Here is an 18,597-nt window from a genome sequence, read left to right on the forward strand (position 1 = left end):
AAATATTCAAATTAACAGACGCTTAATGCTGAATAAGGATGTCCCTAAATTCTTGATGCCAAATTTAAAACGTTTTTACTTTTTACCAACTTTTTAGTGACCAAAATCGCAGAAGCTGAGATTTCAACACAAAAAATGTAGACCCTGCTCCCCCTTTTTCTTTTAAGCTCAAAGGCTTCGGCCTCAGGAAAGGAGGTTCCTGCCTACGGGAGGCGGCTCGTGATCTCGCGAGATTTGGGGCAGCGCCGCCGCTTCCGGCCTCGCGCTGCAATGGCGGCGGCGTGCGGCGAGGAGGAGGAGGCGGCGGGTGGCTCGGCGCTGGGCTCGGGACAGTGTCAGCTCGGCGTGGCGCGACGGCGCGGGCGGACGCTCCTCGTGCGGCACCTGCCCGCCGAGCTGACCGCGGCGGAGAAGGAGGATCTGCTGCAGCACTTCGGGGCGGTGGCCGTGCGCGTCTTGTCGGACCACGGACGGCTGGTGAGGGCGCGGGCGGGAGCAGGCGGGCCGCTCGTCTCCTCGGTGTCTCGGCGCGGCCCGGAGGGAATCTCGGCCCGTGGAAGGAGCGGGGCAGGGCGGGGTGCTCGCTGGGAGGGCAGAGATTCCCCCGCAGGTCTGTCTCTTACGATCACGGAGTCGTTTGAGCCGTAGGGAACCCCGAAAGGTCTTCGCTTCCCTGCGGTGCGGAAAGTTCTCGTTCTGAATTCTTATAGAGAACGTTCCCTCGGCCTTTGCCACGCGTTGCAGTTCGAAGAGCGATAACTGGAACTTTTCGTACCTTTCTGACTTGAACTCAGTACGGCCTTGTGTTTGTTTTCCAGAAACACACCGCTTTTGCCACCTTTCCCAGTGAAAATGCTGCTGCAAAGGTTTGTATTCAAATTCGTTATTAATTGTTTTTGCAAAGGGCTTATTGGTAGCGCTGGTTTTGTTCCATAACGTTTTACATGTGATTTGGTGTAGAAGGACATAAAATATGACTGTTTCAGGAGCGTCCTGTTTTTAGCTGGGACAGAATCGATTTCTTTCCTAGTGCCTGGTACGATGCCGTGTTTTGGCTTTAGGAGAAAACCGATGTTGATAACACGCAGGTGTTTCGGTTGTTATTGAACAGTGGTGTACAGAACCAAGGATGTTTCACATTCTCATACTGTGTTGCCAGCGTGGGGGCTGGGGAGCTCGAGGAGCTGGGAGGGGACAACCAGGACAGCTGACCTAAACCGGCCAAAGGATTTTACATCCTGTATGGAGTCGTGCAGAAGAAAACCCCTTGAGAAATGGAGGGGAGGTGGCCGGACAGGCAGCTGCTGCTTGGGGACCGGCTGGGCAGCGGTCAGCAGGTGGTGAGCGATTGATTACGCATCGTTTGGTTTTCAAATACATATATATATGAATTTCCTATCTATTTATATAACTGCAGTTATTTCTCTCTTCCATCTTTGTAAATAGTCCTTATCTCAGTCTGTGAATTCCAGCTATTTTTTTCTGACTCTCTCCCCCATCTCACGGGAGAGATAGGAAAGATAAGTTGAATCTTTGGAAGTCATCCGGTCCAACCTGCTACTTAGAGCAAGGCAGAGTCACATGAGATGCTGCTGATGGCATGCTGTCAGGGATGCTGTTGCATTCTTGTATAAGCTGTGAAACAGACCTAAGTAGCTCATCTCTTGCACAGTTGGGTATGTGACAAAATTCAGATAGAGCGAAGTGAACAATTCAAGGCTGCCTTGTGTGCCCAACCCCAATCATAATAAGAAAAATGCCATGTTAATGAAAGACAAGCGTGTAAAAAGATAATGCTACTGATGCCTTTTAAACCTGACTGGTGAAAGGCCTCTGTCATGAGTTCCACACATATTCTAGATTGTTTTATTAAGTGGTGCTATAAAGCACCAAGAAGGTGCAAAGAGTTTGTGAGATAAACAGTGGTGAATTTAGGTTGCTTTGTGCTTTTGGTTGGTAGACTGTCAAGACCTGCAGAAGAATAGCTTCACCATGTACCAACTAGGCGTCATGATTTACAAATACTGAGATAGTACTGGTAGACCACAGCATGTGTGTAGTTCACAAGAGAGACATTTGTTTTTGAAATCAGAGGTGTAATAGTCAGGGTAATAAGTGTTGTTAAGGCTGCAGTCCCACTACTGTGTTTAGATGTAAAATTATGTAGTCTTGCTGTGAATCGGTCTGATTTTTTTCCTCTTCTCTTTCTCTCCTTTTTCCACCGTAACGGTTTGAAGGCCTTGTCAAGACTGCATCAGCTGAAACTTTTGGGGCACACTTTAGTGGTTGAATTTGCCAAGGAGCAAGATAGCGTGCAGGTACTTAACCAGCCTTCAGTCTCGGACAAATGTAAAAGGTATGTGGCTAATAATTCAATTTGTGTGCGTTCAAGAAAACAAAATTCCGTATTCTTGACATTTTCCTGGTACTGTTAAGTAAAAGGATAAATCATAGCTTTTGAGTATAGTCAGTAAGCGTGTTCAAATCTGTAGATCAATGACTGCATTCCTCCCATTAGTACTGTTCATTGAGTATAATGTTGAAACAATCCCCATCCTTATTCCTATAGGTTAGTCTTCTGCTAGCAGATAGCTCTGCCAGTTTTCATTTACAGGGAGACTCCAATCTGTGTAAGATGACCTCTGTGATACGCAGGTTCCTTGTGCTTAGGAGTCTCTTCTGCTTCTTTTTTGTGTCGGTGTCGTAGTTTCGCTTTCCTGTCAGAAGGTACATGCAGTATTTTCCTGATGTTTCTTTTTAGTCTAATCCAGTCGGGCAAAACTGACACCTGCAGGTATGATTGCGTAGGGCTATACTACCTAAGTTTGCGTGTATCTGTGTTGAAGCATGAGCAGATCAAACTCGAAACTGAATCTCTCTTTGAGTGTATAAAGGATATATAAATAAAAATACCAAAATGAATCATAATTATCAAATATTTGTCAAGTATTTAATTATAAAACACATCGTGTAGTAAAGCTTTACGGTTTACCTGTGTGGTGTGCAGCACAGCGATAAAAAGCTGTGTGACGGTGATTGATTAAAATCAGCTGTAGAGCTTATATAAGTTAATTAGTGCACTCTGAAAATGAACAAATCAATAGCAATATTTTTTGTCTTAATGCTTTAGAACCAAATGTAACACAAAATAGTTTTGATTCTTTTCCTGTGAGTAGGTTTAAATGAGAGATGTATAGATGCAAGGAGACTCTTTAATATGGATAAATAGTTATTTGCATAGGCCATAAATGTCTGGCTGCTGTACCTGCCGTAGTAAGGCCTTTAATAAAAGTTATTAAAAAGACTATAGTGATCTATTTAAAATATTTTTGCATGTTTGATGTGAGAGGTTGTATGGAAGGCAGTTAACTTTTTCCCTGTTTTAATTAATGTTATTTTGTAGTTCAGAAGAGCCGGTGAAGGAAGAAGAGAAGAGAGAACCAAGCTGTCTTAAAATAGAGAATGGAATTGCACCTAGCCATGGGTTAATATTTTTTACTTTTTAAACTTTTGTTCTGTTAAGGTTTACTTTGAAGTAAGTGTTATATTCCATTGAATAAGAGAGACCGTAGTAGTTTAGTTTTATTCAGAGCTGCTTTTCTACATGCGTAGCTGTAGGCATTTATGTTCGAAACGATGAAATTCATATTTCTACGAGTTTGGGAGCCTTATAGTTGAGTAATGCCTGATACTTTGAGACGTGAAGCTATAGGTTGCCTACAAGTCTTCTAGCGTAGTTTGTCACTTTCTCAGGAGTTCAGCAGCTGATCGGGCACTCTTAATGTTAACAGCAGAGTACTAATGACGTTTGGGTTTTAGACTGTTTGGTTTGTTTTCTGTTTGTATTTTTGCCGACGTGAAGAATACTGTTCTTTTGGGGCTAACTAATGCAGCACTTACAGTTTGGGGTTTGTGATGTCAGAAGACGTTGGTTCTTTCCTGTGTTTGTTAGACTTTCTGCATGTGTGGTTATTTACTTTCCTTGTGTCCAAGCCTGATAAATCTGGCATACGCTAGGGGATGGACTACCTCAGTGCTAAATGCTTATGTGGGTGGCCGAGCCAGTTAAAATGATACCTAATTATTGTGGAGCGAATGGTGATATTTCATACGTAACTTACAGCTAAAATTTTTAGTAACCATTAATTGTTATCAGCTATTTTGTGGCAGTGGAGCTAAGATTTGTTGTTTTGTTTTTTTTCCTCAGCCTCACGTTTCCCATCAATTCTTGCCTCAAGTATCTGTATCCACCACCTTCGAGTACAATTCTAGCAAATATAGCGAATGCCTTGGCAAGCGTGCCCAAGTTTTATGTCCAGGTAAGTGAGGAAAAAAAACCCAACAGGAAAAAAAGACAGTACAAAAATAAAAACACATCTTTTTTCCTCTCCTAGTTATCTATCAAAATAATTTTTGACATACTAAACCCAAGTTAGTTGTCCTGTGATAGTGTCAACCAGCGTTAATTCTTGGCTATGTTGAGACTTTGTTGACGAGAAGTTACTTCACCGATGCGGAAGGCTTAACTGGATGCGATCTTCTGAATTATGAGCACTTGTAATTTCATACTGAGATGTTTTATGTACCTCTTACTTGTCTTTTAAGGGCGCTGTTTGTATCTACCATTATTGTCACATCTCATTTGCTGGCTTTCACGTTTTTTAGTAGCCCGTGTGATTTTATTGTCATTAATAGTACCGATTTCTACTTGTCAGAAGTAATCAGCTGTGATATCTAGCAAGGAACTGTATTTATTTCTCTAGCGGAAGTATTTCTTACCTTGAATCATTACAGGTACTTCATCTTATGAATAAAATGAATCTTCCTCCGCCTTTTGGACCAATTACTGCTCGCCCTCCCATGGTAATTTTTTAAGTATACTTATTTAGGTACTGGAAGAAGGAGTCGCAGCTTAAAATATAACAATTGTGATAAGTGATCCAAAGTTCAAACTTGGAAGGATAATTTTTTACATAGGTAATTTTTTGTAATATGCGTTTCCATACTCTTAATGAAAAATCAGATTCCTTTCATGCAGTCCTCGCTGCTTGAAGCAATGGTGTGGTTTTGACAGCTGTCGGAAAGTTTGGTGTAGAAACTGAAACAGTTTAGTAGCTCAGGGCTCCTCTTGTGTGTTCTGAAAAAAGGTCCTTAGAACTACATGCAGCGTAAAAACAGAAGTAAAAATCCCCGCTGGGATGGAGTTTCTAATTTTATATGGAACACCTCAAAATGAAGGAATTTTATGTATGAGATTTTTTTTTTTTTAACTGCATTTTTTTATTACTAATGTAGTTTATCCAAACGGTGTATAAATCTACATGAATAATTATTTATGTAGTATAAGTGACTATAAACAGCCATTTCTTACTATCTGGTGATGTATTGCTTTGGCTTTTTATTGCGTACAAAGGAAAACAAGATGCACAAAGGTTTTACTTAAAGCTCTTTTGTCACTGTTTTTACATTCTCCTCCTTACCAGTATGAAGAGTATTTACCGGTGCCTGTGCCGCCCCCACCAATTCCACCTCTGCCTCCTGAAGAGCCTCCTTTGCCTGAAGAGGAAGAAGAGCATATTTCTAGTGGAGATGAATCAGAATATGAAAGTGATGACGCGGAGGAAAAAGAGAGGTGTGCATTTTAGTCGTTTTTTTTAATACGTAGTTTTTACTTGTGTGGATACTAGTTCAGCCACCGGTTATATCTCTGAACACTTGCAGCCTATAGGTAGTCTTTCCTGATGTGTAAAGAAACTTTGTAGCAAGTGAAAATGGAAGGATAGTGCCGTGTCGAATGACAGTAGGGGGGCGACTGTGGCTTTGTGTGCACAGAAGTTAGGATTTCGTACTTTGTCTGAGGAAAAAAAACAACCCAAAAACTCATAATGAAAAGAGCGTGCAGGTATAATGAATGAAACAATAAATTGTTCATTCATAATTCATAAATGGTTTTCTTCAGTTTTCCACGTCAATTACTCAGCCTAAATAATTTTGCCTCCTGACTTTCAAAATGTTCTTTGTACATTGAGCGTTTATCGCTAGGAGAAATAATAATGGGAAGAGGCTGTGATTCTCTTGCAGGTTTGGGGATAAATTACATTAGAAGTGTTTTTAAGCCTTAAAACAGTACTCAATGGAGAAAATGTCGTCTTCATCTCCTACTAAAACTGAAGTAAACGAGGAAATAACTAGCTGCGTTTAGAAAAGCACAGGCATTGTCAAATAATTTACATTCTGAAAAGTTGCATTTCAAGGGCTATAAGGAAGGGAGGAGGGCTACATTTAGAGGTGAGCGTTCTCAAATAGAATGTGAACCAAAATGGATCTTTTTTAACATTGTTTTCTTTATAATAGAATGACCAAATTGATGGAATTAGCGACCCTTCAACCTAAAAGACCAATAAACACAAAGAAACGCGGTATTAGAAAAAAACAAAGAATTAAGGACTTATTGAATGTTCCCACGTGTACTCCCCACAGGTTTGTGTTAGTTTTCTGCTCGCATATTTTCAGAAAATTCAGTCTTTTTCCCCGCAGTCATTCTCCTCTTTGTGTTTTCTATAGTGCTGCTTTAATGAAAGTATTCTCTGGTACGTAAAGCGGGCCTAAATGCTTGCAAGGTAGCGTAGTCACGTAATGTAAACCAAAGTCTGTTTAACAGCCTTAGTGTGTAAGGTCCTACTTCCATCTCTTCCTCTTTTTATCAAAAAACATTTATGCTAAAAAATCATTTTTATGTTAGCGTTGGTAGATGTGATCTGCGTGTCTTGTTTGAGGTAATTCTGAAAAAAAAAAGAAAAAGGGAGGGTGGGGGGAGGAGAATAATAGCTGTTTTTATTTAGATTATTTTGATGTTTGAATTCGCAGTTCTGCACCACAGTTTCTATCACTAGATAATTACTGCACGTAATCCTGCAGTCGGGTTGGAATATTTTTGACACTGTATGAGAGCAGCACCAATGCCAGTTGCGAAAAGCTATCGGTAACCTAAATAAGAAAAATAAGTGCCTGTCTGAATCTTTAACACGTTGTTGTTTTGAACAGTAATTTGCACCCTACCCTGTCACCTTCAGATGTCTTCGAGCAACCGCAGCACGTGGGTCTTAAAAAGATTGAGTTCCATATTACTACTGACATCCCATCTGTTCTTCAGATAAACTCGGAAAGAGAAGAAAAAAACGGTAAGCATTTGTACTTCCAATTTGTTTAATGTGAACTTCATGTGGTTTTGGCATGTGGAAGGCTGTTAACATTTAGACAAGGCGATCCTTTCTTCTTTTGTGTCAGACAAGAGTTCATAGATAGTGTACATCAGAGTGTAAGAACTGCAGCTTGCATCTTGCCTGCGTTTGTTTCTTTTTGTGAGTCACGAGCTTTCATACGGAGCAGGTTGTAGAGGATTTTAAAGTCTTTCTGGCCTTATTATAGTATGTGTATTTATGGTATCTGCACCTTTGTTTATAAATTTCTTTAAACTTTACGTTGCCCATAGCAAGCATAGTACAACTGTATTCTCTGTATTGGATCTTGTAAGTGCATGGATCAGAGTGATTTTAGGGTTTCCTGCTCTTAGAGTGTAGTATTACGATCCTTCTTATCTGCGTTACACTGATAATCTGCAGTACAAATACCGGACAGTGCCAACGGTGAGGGTGTAGTGGTTTCTTAAAGGGTTGTGTATAGTCTGTGTTCTGCAGTATTTTAGAGCTTCTTTAAATGAAAATTAAGTAAACCATTTATACAGGCTTTGAAGTGCAGGGCTAGTTTTAATTTAACAGGCACGTGCTGTGACTTTTCTTGGTACTGCACTTGATTGTGTAGAACAACTCCCATTTGTCCAGTCAGGAATTAATACGACTTTCCTTAAGGATGCGTTCAGTTTTCTTTTCAAAGTCTGCTACAATTAAACGTTAATAAAAGGGATATACTCTTTTTACTTGCTCTCGTTTCTCTTGTGAATAATCTTATGACCTTTTTGTATCATGTGTTCAAACTACAGATCTTTGCGCTAACACAGAAGAAATCAATAATACAGGGTTTGGAAGGATTTTCCCAGCTCCTAGCTCAAATGATAAAATGGAAACGGAAGAAGAAGATGACGAAATACCATCAGAGTTTATTTCTAGAAGAGAACTAGAGAAAAACAGACTTTCTAGAGAAGGTATAACTGTGGCAATAAGTTATGTAAAGTAGCCGTTTGCTTTGTTGTAATAGAAAGGTTATGGATTTTCTCTATTCGTCTACTGTATGTTATTTAACGATTTGTTTTATTTCTAGCAACAAAAATAAAGCAATTGTCTATTTTTCTGTCTTATTCAAGAAATGGAAAAATTTTCTGTTTTCAAAAACTATGAGCCGGGTGAACCGAATTGCCGGATATACGTGAAGAATTTGGCTAAACAAGCGCAAGAAAAGGTACGTAACCAAAACAAATGAAATATTTATCGCAAAGGCTTTTTAGCAGCTTTCTTAAGTCAGCCCTTTAATTCCAGGATCTCAAGTTCATTTTCGGAAGATATGTCGACTTCCAGTCAGAACTGGAACGAAATATGTAAGTTAAAATGAAATTTGTTATGGTAACTATATGATATTGGTTAAGAATGGTAATTTGAAAACTAGTTACTTCTGCTTTATTTTCTTTCCGATTCCGCTTCTTTATTGGGTGGGGGAAGAACGCTTTCCATCTGAAATCATTATCACAAGTACAGAAGTAGGATTATTTTCCACAATTTCTAAAGACTATTATTTTGCCTTTATAGTTCAGTTACTAAGTATACTACTTGATGAGCAATATGAAGCGAATACAGCACGAATGATTGTGTGAATCTAGTCATTTTGCATATGTGATAGTTACTGTAGTCGGACACGGACTTACCATCCTCCAGTGTAATGCTACCTTTACTAAACAGCATCTCCCAGGCAAAATGTAAGCGGTCTCCAATGGCGTAAATTCCTGCACGTAGGTACTGCGTCCGTTTCTGCAGTTCCAGCTCGAAGTATGAGCGTTGTTTCAGAGTTGTGAAATCTGAAGGTGTTTTTTAAAGGAAAAAAAAAATGACATATTAGGTAGTGAATGGAGTTAAATCCAGCTGGCGACCGGTCACAAGCGGTATTCCTCAGAGGTTGGTATCGGGCCCTCCTTGGTCCGATGGGATGAAGTTGAAGATCAACAAGACCAAGCGTCAGGTCCTGCATTTTGGCCGCAGCACCCCCTGACAATGCTGCAGCCTCGGGGCAGAGTGGCTGGAAGAATGCATGGAAGAAATGAATGTGGGGGTGTCGGTCAACCCTCGGCTATAAACGCGAACCGGCAGCACGTCTGGGTGGCCAAGAAGAACGATGTCATCCTGGCTTCTGTCAGAAATGACGGTGTCGGCAGGAGCAGCGAAGTGATCATTCCTTCGTACTCAGCCCTGGTGAGGCCACACCTCAAGTACCGTTTTCAGTGTTGGGCGTCTCGTGACAGAAAGACACGGAGACCCGGGTCCACGTTCCAAGAAGGGCAACGAAGCTGGTGAGGGGTCTGGAACACGAGCCTTAGGAGTGTCAGACGGGTCCGGTGATACGGTGGCGAATGATTGAACTGGATGATTTTGGAGGTTGTTTCTGTGATTCTATGTGGAGGTGGTGATTCTGTGATTCTATTCTATGATTTCCTAATTCTCTATTGTTCCCTCTAGGTTTGATATACGTTTAATGAAAGAAGGCCGTATGAAGGGTCAGGCTTTCATCGGACTTCCTAACGAAAAAGCAGCTGCTAAAGCTTTAAAAGAAGTAAATGGATACGTCTTATTGGAAAAACCCATGGTCGTCGTATCTTTTTCTTGACATATTTACATCACGTGCTTTACGAGTTGTCTGCCAGTGTCTAGTTCTCCCTTTTTTAGAGGGTTCTGTTTTTGTTAGAAATCTATGGGAAGAAGAGAGATGTTAGGAAAACTAGACAGCGGAACCTAGTGTACTACTGTAAAATCTATTGTATCTTAAAAATATACAGGGTCACCATTTGGGAATTAAGAAAGTAAATGAGCCTTAATTAAGATTTAATTATTTTTCTGGTCTTTACTCTTTGATATCGCAAGTCCCATCCAAATGATATTTAACACGTATATCCATTGCCTTTAAATTATATTGGGTTTTTTTAATTCCTTAAACCTTTGTTTGCAGAGTTGGGAGATGAAGCGTTTCGCTTTGTTGGTCGGCTGTGTTTTTTTTCATGGTTACATACAAATTAGTTACTCTGGGGGCACGTATATCATGTCGGGGTTTCTGCGCTACTTTGCTTGGATTGCCCTGTTTCAGTTTGAAACCTTTTTCCATCCTTTCTTACTACTGTCTAAAATGTTCCATAGTTTTTTGTGAACCCTGGGATACACTCTCTAGAAGTACGCTGCAGATCACTGAGGTCCTAATGTGTAACTAGGATTGTGTTGCTTCTTGATTGACTCGTGTTTATCGTTGACACTCGTGGTCCTTAACAGAATCACAGCAATTCGCTCGTTCGGCTAGACCAAAGCAGGATTCCAACGAAGTTAAAAGAAAAAAGTAGAACGTAGCAAAAGGTACGGATCGTTTGCCTAAAAATTGTTTGTTTGTTTGTTTGTGTTTTCATTTTGCTGACTTTTATTTTGTGTGGTTGCTTTAGGAATAGCGACAGTGAAAGAGAAATACTCCATATTATTATGTAAAATGTGCTCTTTTATGAGGAAACCAGTCTGCAGGATGCGTAGTTGGCATAAGATTAAAGATTGCTTCTTCCACCGTTTTGAAACCTAGAGTCTGTTATTTTCCCAATCTTGAGATCCTAGGATAGTAGTCTGTATTTTCTGACTAATCCTAGGAGATTGGAACCTGGGAAGAATGACTTCAGGGAATTGGAGCACTTAGTTTTTAGTAACGTTCTGGGGTTTTGGCTTCAAAGGGAGCGGCAGTTTTGCCCTTTCCTGTCCTTAATCCCACCATACGTGCCTGAAAGCTGTTTCAAATATCAATTTCCAGCAGTACACTTGCTTCTGCCAGCGCTGTCAATGAGATCTTAGCACTACTGCAGCATCTCTTAAGCTTGCGTGACATAGGAAATGTTACTTAATGTTGCACTCATTGAGGCTTTCTTTGCTACGGAGCACACAGGTGCTGAATGTTCTTCAACATTTGTCTAAATGGATGATAAATTACCTTTCTGCTAAAAGTATTGACTTCATATCGTACACCTTTACTTCACTAGCATTTAGTGTTAAGTATGTGCTCTGTACCAAAGCAAAGTTGTGAGACTCTCACGGCCCCCAAAAATTTGAGTTGCGAACCGTCTCAGATTTGCACCAGTTACTTCAGATGCTAGAACAGAAACACTGTTCTCAGCCTGCACCCTCTGATAAAGTAGGGAGCTCAAATTGGAAGAGCATTTTATTCTGAATTCCATACTACGGTTGACCGTCACTGTGGTTATCCATCTTCTTATCTTAGAACTTGAAGCTTAGGTTGAGTGCTTCAGAATAATATTGCCTGAATGTATGATTAAAATTCTGTGTGCCTTGGTCATTGTTTAGGGAGGAAAAGCACAACAAACAAACATAAAAACAGGAAAAACCCATCTCTGAAGTTTGAAACGTGAGCAACTGGTTTTAATTTTTAAGAACTATTTTGATTCCCTTGGCATCGTTATTGTGAGGGTAGTATTTCCATTAGTAATAGCCACTGCAGTTGTAAGCTTCTCGTTCTGCCTGCAGGCTTTTCATCAGGTCCCAGTTGAGCTCTTTTACCTCATTTCTGAGGTGCAGTTTGATATTGCGTGCGCTACTTTGACTTTCAGATTTTGCAACCCACACATTAGTTTTTAGTATTTTATAAAAGATGAGTTGCTCTTACGGGTGTTTCTTTGTACTGTTTATTGAATGCAGATTAATGAGCCTCGATTTTAAGCTGTGAGGAACCAAGGGTGTGCAGAAGTGTTTCATTTTTTTCTTATTCCTTCCGAGTTAAATAAATAAAAAAGTATTTGCTTTGTTTTCTCTAGTGTGTGATAAGAACGTTATTAAAAGTTGTTTTAATTGGAAAAAGGAAAGTTGAAGTACTTTGTAAGTCATGGAAAGCTTTAGATGTGAACTCCGTAGGCTCATTTTAGGCATCTCATGTATTTCCAACCAGCTTAGCGCATTAAATTTGATTATGAATTTACTAAACGTGCCAAATAGTACTTGAATAGCGTAAAGAAAATAACCGAGTGCTTGCTATGTCATTAATCATATTGATGAACAACTCAGAAGCTTTATTTTAAATGAGCGCTTACTCAAGACTCATTCGTACATCTGAAGGTCTGCGTGGGTCGCTTCAGTGTCGGGGGTTTAGTGAACGGTGGATAGGGCTTCTTCCACGCCTCGACCCTTTATACGTGGCACTCACATCGAGCACTGCAGACTAATTGAAATCCCTAATAATCCTAGGCACAGTACAAAGTATTTTATGCACTTTCACGCTACCGATGAGGCAGAGCCCTTTTTCTGCATCGAATGCGTTTTCCCGTGTCTGCTGAAACATAACTGTGTGATGCAGAATGCCATTATGTGAACCCAAAATGCATACAGACACATGGGGAACTACAAGTTTGATTTGTACAGCATTACAGCGTTTTTTTTCCTCTGCGGGAGAAGTTAACTTATATCAATTTGATATTATGTTTTTTAAGGAGGAAGCAGCTGTGATTAATTCATAAACATTACTTATTACTTTATATACAAATATAGTTTCTTTGGCAGAGAAAACAACACGATGGTTTACAAAAACACTGTGTGACTCATTGCTAACTGAAATGACTTTTTCTCGATGAACGGACAAAAATGTCAGCTGGTGTTTGGGGTGACTCTTTTTCTGTGGGTAAAATACTGTTTTTTGGTATGAGGGTTACGTAGAAGAAACTGATGCTGAGAGGTCGCCGGCTTCTTCGTAGAGAAGAAGCGACCCGAAGGCCTGCATCGAGCGGAAGCGCGTTTGCGTTTTGGATCTGATGGAGAAAGCGAGTCTGTACAATGCCAAAGACTCGAGGCAGAATTAATGACACCAAAGTCTACTATTGTCCTTGTAGTTCAAGTTATCAAAAGATGGATATACCTTTCAATATGGAGTTAGTGACGGTGGGTTCGCCAGACTGGGTCAAAAGTGTATTTTCTAAGTTTTGCGTTTTTATATGTGATAGGCGGCATAAATTGAATGTTTGTGCAATGTTGAGAATTAAGTCAAATTAAACAACATTCTGCTGTTCTTCTTTAGAAACATTCCTGCGTAAATACTGCAGTAATACTGTCACGCAGAGTGTATCCTTTCTTGTCGTATCCTTTTTTGTGCAACGTTTCCCGTAGCGCTCGACCGCCTCTATCTTTCACCCTAGACTAGGTGTGGGGAGGAGCTCGTGCATTTTAAACCCCGAGTTAATCTATCCCTTTACAAAGTAGCACTTTTCCAGGGGGAAAAAAGGGTAATCTGTCGGGTGAATAGTTGCAATGCACTTTCCTAATCTCAAAAGGTGGCTTTCACCTTTCTCCTCAAAGGTCACATAATTTATTTCATTTCTGATAACAGTTCCTTAGCTGGTCTGAGCTAGAAGCGTTTCCACTGTGCCGGGCTCTCTCTGAGGATGTCATCTTCAAATAAGTCATAAGAATAATATCTTGGTGTAAAGAAGGTCACAAAGCCATGATTAATGTTATCGAAGGGTCGGTTTGTTATAAGAACGTTCGATTCCCGTCGTCCTACCGTATGAGAAACTGTCGATTTTCAGTTTGTCTTTTGTTTTTGAGCAGAGCAAAATCCAACAGTGTCTCACGGTGCAGTCACAGAGTTCAGAATTGAACCGTTAGCCACCGTTAACCTTCTTTTTTCTTTCATCGTTCGCCGCGGTAGTGTCGGTGATGGTAAATTATTGTTGTCGTTGTGGATTTCGTTCTACATTATCATTTTTCATTTAGCGTAATATAGAGCTAATTCAGCCCGTACCTGCTAAGGCAGTTTCTTTCAGATGCTCAGAAGTCTTATAATATTAACCATCTTTCGATTCGGTTGTCAAAAGAAAGCGAGTCGCCGCTAGGCTCCGGGCGTTCACGCCGGTAACACGTCTTTGTGATGTTCCAGGTTCCTCTTGCGTTCGGTCTCATCCAAGAGTTCTCGGGCCCGAGGAGGAAGCAGTTCAATCGCCGGGACTCTGGAACTGTGCGTAGAGCGTTTCTAAAGCATTCGAGGCAGAGTATGAGTGTCCTCATCTTAAACGTTCCACGTATGTTTGTCAGAAGGCTTACACGATAAATGCATGTTAGTTGGCTTTTGAAATCTCTAATAAATTATTTCTCTTAATGTGATGTTTTTCTTTTGTTGGGAGGTTTGTGAGCGGGTAGGAGGAGCGGGACACAAGTGTTTTGTTGCTATTCTTTAAGGTTCGTGTTTTTTTTGTTTACCTTGTGGGCACCTAGTGTTGGAGGTGACTCGGTGTGTATGCAAAGGCACCGGCATGAACTTATAGTATGACGTTTAGGGTAAAACGGCAAGTAAATCCTAGGAGATTCTTTCTGTGTAAACGCTTTTATTTTTTTTGGACACCAAACAATAGGAGAGCACTGGCACGAGCTCACGCTGTATAATTACCGGTTTCCATTGCGATTACCGAAGTGGTATATTCGGGACTGCTCCCGTCCCAACGTCACACCCCTCCTTTGCGGGACAGCACCCGGAGCGGCGCGCCGCCCCAGCTTGGGTCGGGGCTCTGAGCCCGTGGGGTCGAGGCCACGAGCCGGGGATGCGACTGACCGGTCGCTGCGGCACATTAAGGGTACTTAGGTTACATTTCGGGTAGCCGGCGCTCCCTAGATCGCCCGGTGGCCTTTCGCTGTCCCCGAGCAGGAAATGGGTTAGTCCTGTCACTCTTCGGTCTCAGGTCGCTTTGCATAAGCAACTGGTGCGAGCGTGCCGTGCGAGCCTTGCCGCTGACGCGTGCCCTACGTGCGGGAAGGGCGCTGGACCAGGATAGAAGGAAGATGCTATGCGATTCAAAAGGCGACGTACTTCATTTCAATTTAAAAAATTAAAAAAAAAAAAGAAAGAAAGAAAGGAAAAAGGAAAAGAACAAAAAAGAACGCGCAGAGTTGCCGCTTATCGGCCGCATCTGCCGCGAACCTCCACCCGCCGTAGCGCAGCCCCTCGGGCTACGGGGCGGGTTCGGCGCACGAGGGGCGGCGCCGCGCAGTCGCCGGGGGCGGCGTCCCGGCGCTACTCGGCCCTGCGGAGCTGCGGCGGTCCGGCTGAACGGCTCGGTAAGCAACGCGGGGGAGCAGGGGGTGGGTTGGCTGCTGTTTGTCCGGCTGGCAGGTTCTGGTGTTTGTCCCCTCGTTCCTTAATTGTTTCGCGGTCTTCAGCCTGATAATATTTGTGGCTTCGCGGTGTTGTTTTTCTCTCCGCACATAAATAAACAAAAGCGCTGAAATAAAACCAATGCCGCGCGACACGGGAATAAAGCAATATCTCGCGAAAGGTATAAACGTGCAGTTTCTGAGGCTCGTTAGCTGTTAGCCAGCGGATATCGCTGTGCCGGCACGCGGTAGGTGCCGTGCTAGCGAGTTTCGCAGCCGGGAGGTTGCTGAAGAAACGGTGCTTACACTGAGCCTTGCTCTGAACTTGTAAGTAAGCACAATTCCTGGCGATAAGCACTGCAGTAGCTTCGTTAATGCCCACATGCCCTGTTAAACCGTAGGAACGTCACGTCTTCCGAGAAATTGGTTTTGGATTATGTCACGTGCGGTGTTATTTAGTGAGGTGGTGACGGCAGGCACGAAGGACAGCGATTAAAACGTGCAGGGCTGACTTACTAACTTAATATTCTCCCTATTCTTTTTACTATTTCTGTTATGAGCTAATTTTTGGTTGGCAGCAACTGTGTTGTTTTGGAGAATAACAGCTGTGTTTTGTTACACTGAGTCGAGCTGAGCAAGGAGCCAGGTGCGGGCAGCGAGGCCTCAGCTCCCTCCTTGTTCTCTGAATTGCAGTCAGCTGCGCTCTCTTCTTTCCAATGGGAACAGAGTCGTTTTGAAATGGGGAACACAACTATTGTGAAGCTGGAGCCTTCTGAGTGTGCTGAAGATGTCAGCGTGGCCCTTTTCCGATTGCCTGTGCTGAAGCTGGAGCAGCCGTAAGCCTTATTTGAAAGAAATGAGACCTTGTGTTCAGTCTTCTCCTTAAGTTCTAGGCTTGGTGCTGTTAGGATCAAAATATGTTGCTCCTGCTGCTTTGTGTAACTTATTTGATGCTTAATTTTGTTATTTGCTTAGAGCAACCGAAGGCGTGGGTCTGTTTCCCTGCCAGTAAAACTCAGTGGCTGTTTTGTTGGCTGTAATGTAGGCGCGCTCAAACAGAGAGCACGAAAGCACAGAGCTGTGAAGTTTTGACTTGGTAGTGTTTTGTGTAAAGGAGTAGCAAGGCTGTTCTGATCAGGATGCGCTCTGCTGTAGGGGACAAACAGAAATCAAAGAGTGTGGCGAGGGGATAAAAGCCTGCTTCTGAGCCCATAACCAAACTGTGAATGGGACGCATTTGTATAAGTAAGCACCATCCATCTGGTAAATGGCATTTCTCATTGGAGAAAATCAAACTTTCTGGGCTCATTTTCTGTTAATGTACATATTGGGACGCATTCTTTTGCAGTGACAGAAACAACACAGATCAGCTGCTTACAGCTGGAACTTACCCGTGTACTCAATCCAAGAACTGTAAATAAACACTTCATTGACAAGCAGCAGATCAAGCTGAATGTCTCAGTCTGAAATAACTCTGGCTGCCTGTGAGGTACAGTGACAGCCGATAGCAATAAGCTATTTTGTGCTTGCGTGTGTTCCAAAGGGTGCAGCTCTGCTGAGAGCTGTGTATCTTTCTTTCCGTGAAATAAGAAGATGAGAGAGGAAGGGTAGTGTGTTTTGTTTTTTAGAGATTTGTTAAGGGTTTTTTAATAAAATGCTCGGTGGTTATCTGTAATATTGTAGGTTGTAGTTTTTGGGGGGGTGCATTCTCAAGTGTGCATTAAAGTAGGAAAACGTGCACGTGGCAAACCAGAGGGCCACATATTCACATTTAAGCATTCACTGAAGCGGTTGGTTTCCCACGTGAAACTGACCAGGAATCTCTTTACTCCCTGTGTGCCCTATATTGTTTCTGGATTGCATCGTATATGTCGAGTCACGGCCTGAACCACTGATTGGGCACCTGTGGAAACGAGCCGTCCGCCCTGGGAGCACAGGCGAAGGCGGTTCAGGTGCGTGACTGTAAGGGGCGGAGCTTGGCTGCATCTCACTTAAACCTCATTTAAGGGCTGACCGCCACCGGGACAGGATCTCTCGCTGGAGATTCCTCCTTTGTGGAGCTCTGGAGATGGGTGAGCAGCCCTTTTTGTTTCCTTTGTAACACCTTTCTATTGTGTTAGAACCTCTGTTATTACACCTCTTTTATCACCTGTCCATTGAGTGGAACTTTGGGATTGTTACATTTGGTGAGCCAGCCAAGCTAAAAATGTTAAAATGTCTTTTCTATGCATTATGTTACATGGGTCAAAGGGGAGAACATTACCCCTCTAGATAAAACTATAGCAGGACCTATCGCAGGATTTCTGGGATCACCGTATTGTGAGCTTGCGGTCGCTATTGAAAAATGCTCCCCCCCCCCCCCCCCCACAGGTTAGTGGAAATATTTCTTCCCCATCCCACATTGCAGATTATATAAAGACATTTTGATCACGGAAGAACAACGGCCCGCTGCGCCCACCACGGCGTGGCCATTATTAAATGCATTAAATCAATCGGAAGTTTCAAACAGCACGGCAGAGAATGAAAATCAACTGCCACGTCATTGTACTGAGAAGTTAGAACAACAGCTTGGCACGTTAAAGGGAAAGAAATCCATCTTGACTTTCTGTATAAAACAAGTCCCAAATGTTGCATTAGAAAATACCCAGGCTCATAACTCGATGGACCTAGATGATTCAAAAGACAGCGTTTGATGATCTGATCTAGAAGTTCTACTTGAGATGGTCTCTTTTGAGATCCAACCTATAATAACAAAAAACTAAGAAAGCACAAGATAGAGCAGTAGGGGCGCCCCCGATCAATCGCCCTCCGCTCAAACTCATCTGCATTCGACAGCCCTACAATGTACAGCATCCGAATGGACTTAATACAGCAATGCTGACAAAAGCTTCGGGAAAGCCATGTCGGCTTGTAAGATCGTGGGACTTGGGGACAGAAAGCGGTGTGCTTAATGGACCAGAAATTTCTACGCTGGCATCTGTCACCTCACACCCTGTCCTTAGACTGAGAGTATGTGTCACTATACAACATGAGGATGAAAAGCGTTCGTTAATAGATTGGTTAAGGGTGGTGTGTGCTGCGTTACTCGGCCCGATAAGTCCAAGATACCATTGCGTACGGGTTTATGGCCTCCGTGAAGGGCCTTCAAACACGTATCTGTGAGTTGTGCACGAGGGAGGCGGTACACGAGGATGCGTTTGAAAGCCCGGGTTTTCCAAAGTTTTCAGCAGGGATAAGGGACTCGATTTTGCAACAGGCTCCCTCCCCC

The 18,597-nt window shown here is 42.3% G+C and overlaps 1 protein-coding gene across 2 annotated transcripts; it reads left to right on the forward strand.

Annotated features, from left to right (window-relative positions):
• The first annotated feature begins 220 nt into the window (after window positions 1–220).
• Window positions 221–14,264, forward strand: RNPC3 (RNA binding region (RNP1, RRM) containing 3). Of its 2 annotated transcripts, none has more exons than XM_072342786.1 (15): window positions 221–477; window positions 819–866; window positions 2,238–2,356; window positions 3,404–3,484; window positions 4,208–4,319; window positions 4,795–4,863; window positions 5,484–5,632; window positions 6,355–6,480; window positions 7,045–7,181; window positions 8,000–8,161; window positions 8,321–8,415; window positions 8,493–8,551; window positions 9,681–9,813; window positions 10,490–10,562; window positions 13,264–14,264. In XM_072342786.1, the coding sequence occupies exons 1-14, from the start codon at window positions 271–273 to the stop codon at window positions 10,547–10,549; spliced, it is 1,557 nt and encodes a 518-aa protein (XP_072198887.1). In that variant the 5' UTR covers window positions 221–270; the 3' UTR covers window positions 10,550–10,562; window positions 13,264–14,264. The 2 variants fall into 2 exon arrangements, with proteins under 2 accessions (XP_072198887.1, XP_072198888.1); XM_072342787.1 differs by having other exon boundaries at window positions 14,122–14,264.
• The last annotated feature ends 4,333 nt before the right edge of the window (window positions 14,265–18,597 follow it).

The sequence above is a fragment of the Excalfactoria chinensis genome, chromosome 8 (assembly GCF_039878825.1).
Source record: "Excalfactoria chinensis isolate bCotChi1 chromosome 8, bCotChi1.hap2, whole genome shotgun sequence".
NCBI lineage: Eukaryota > Metazoa > Chordata > Aves > Galliformes > Phasianidae > Excalfactoria > Excalfactoria chinensis.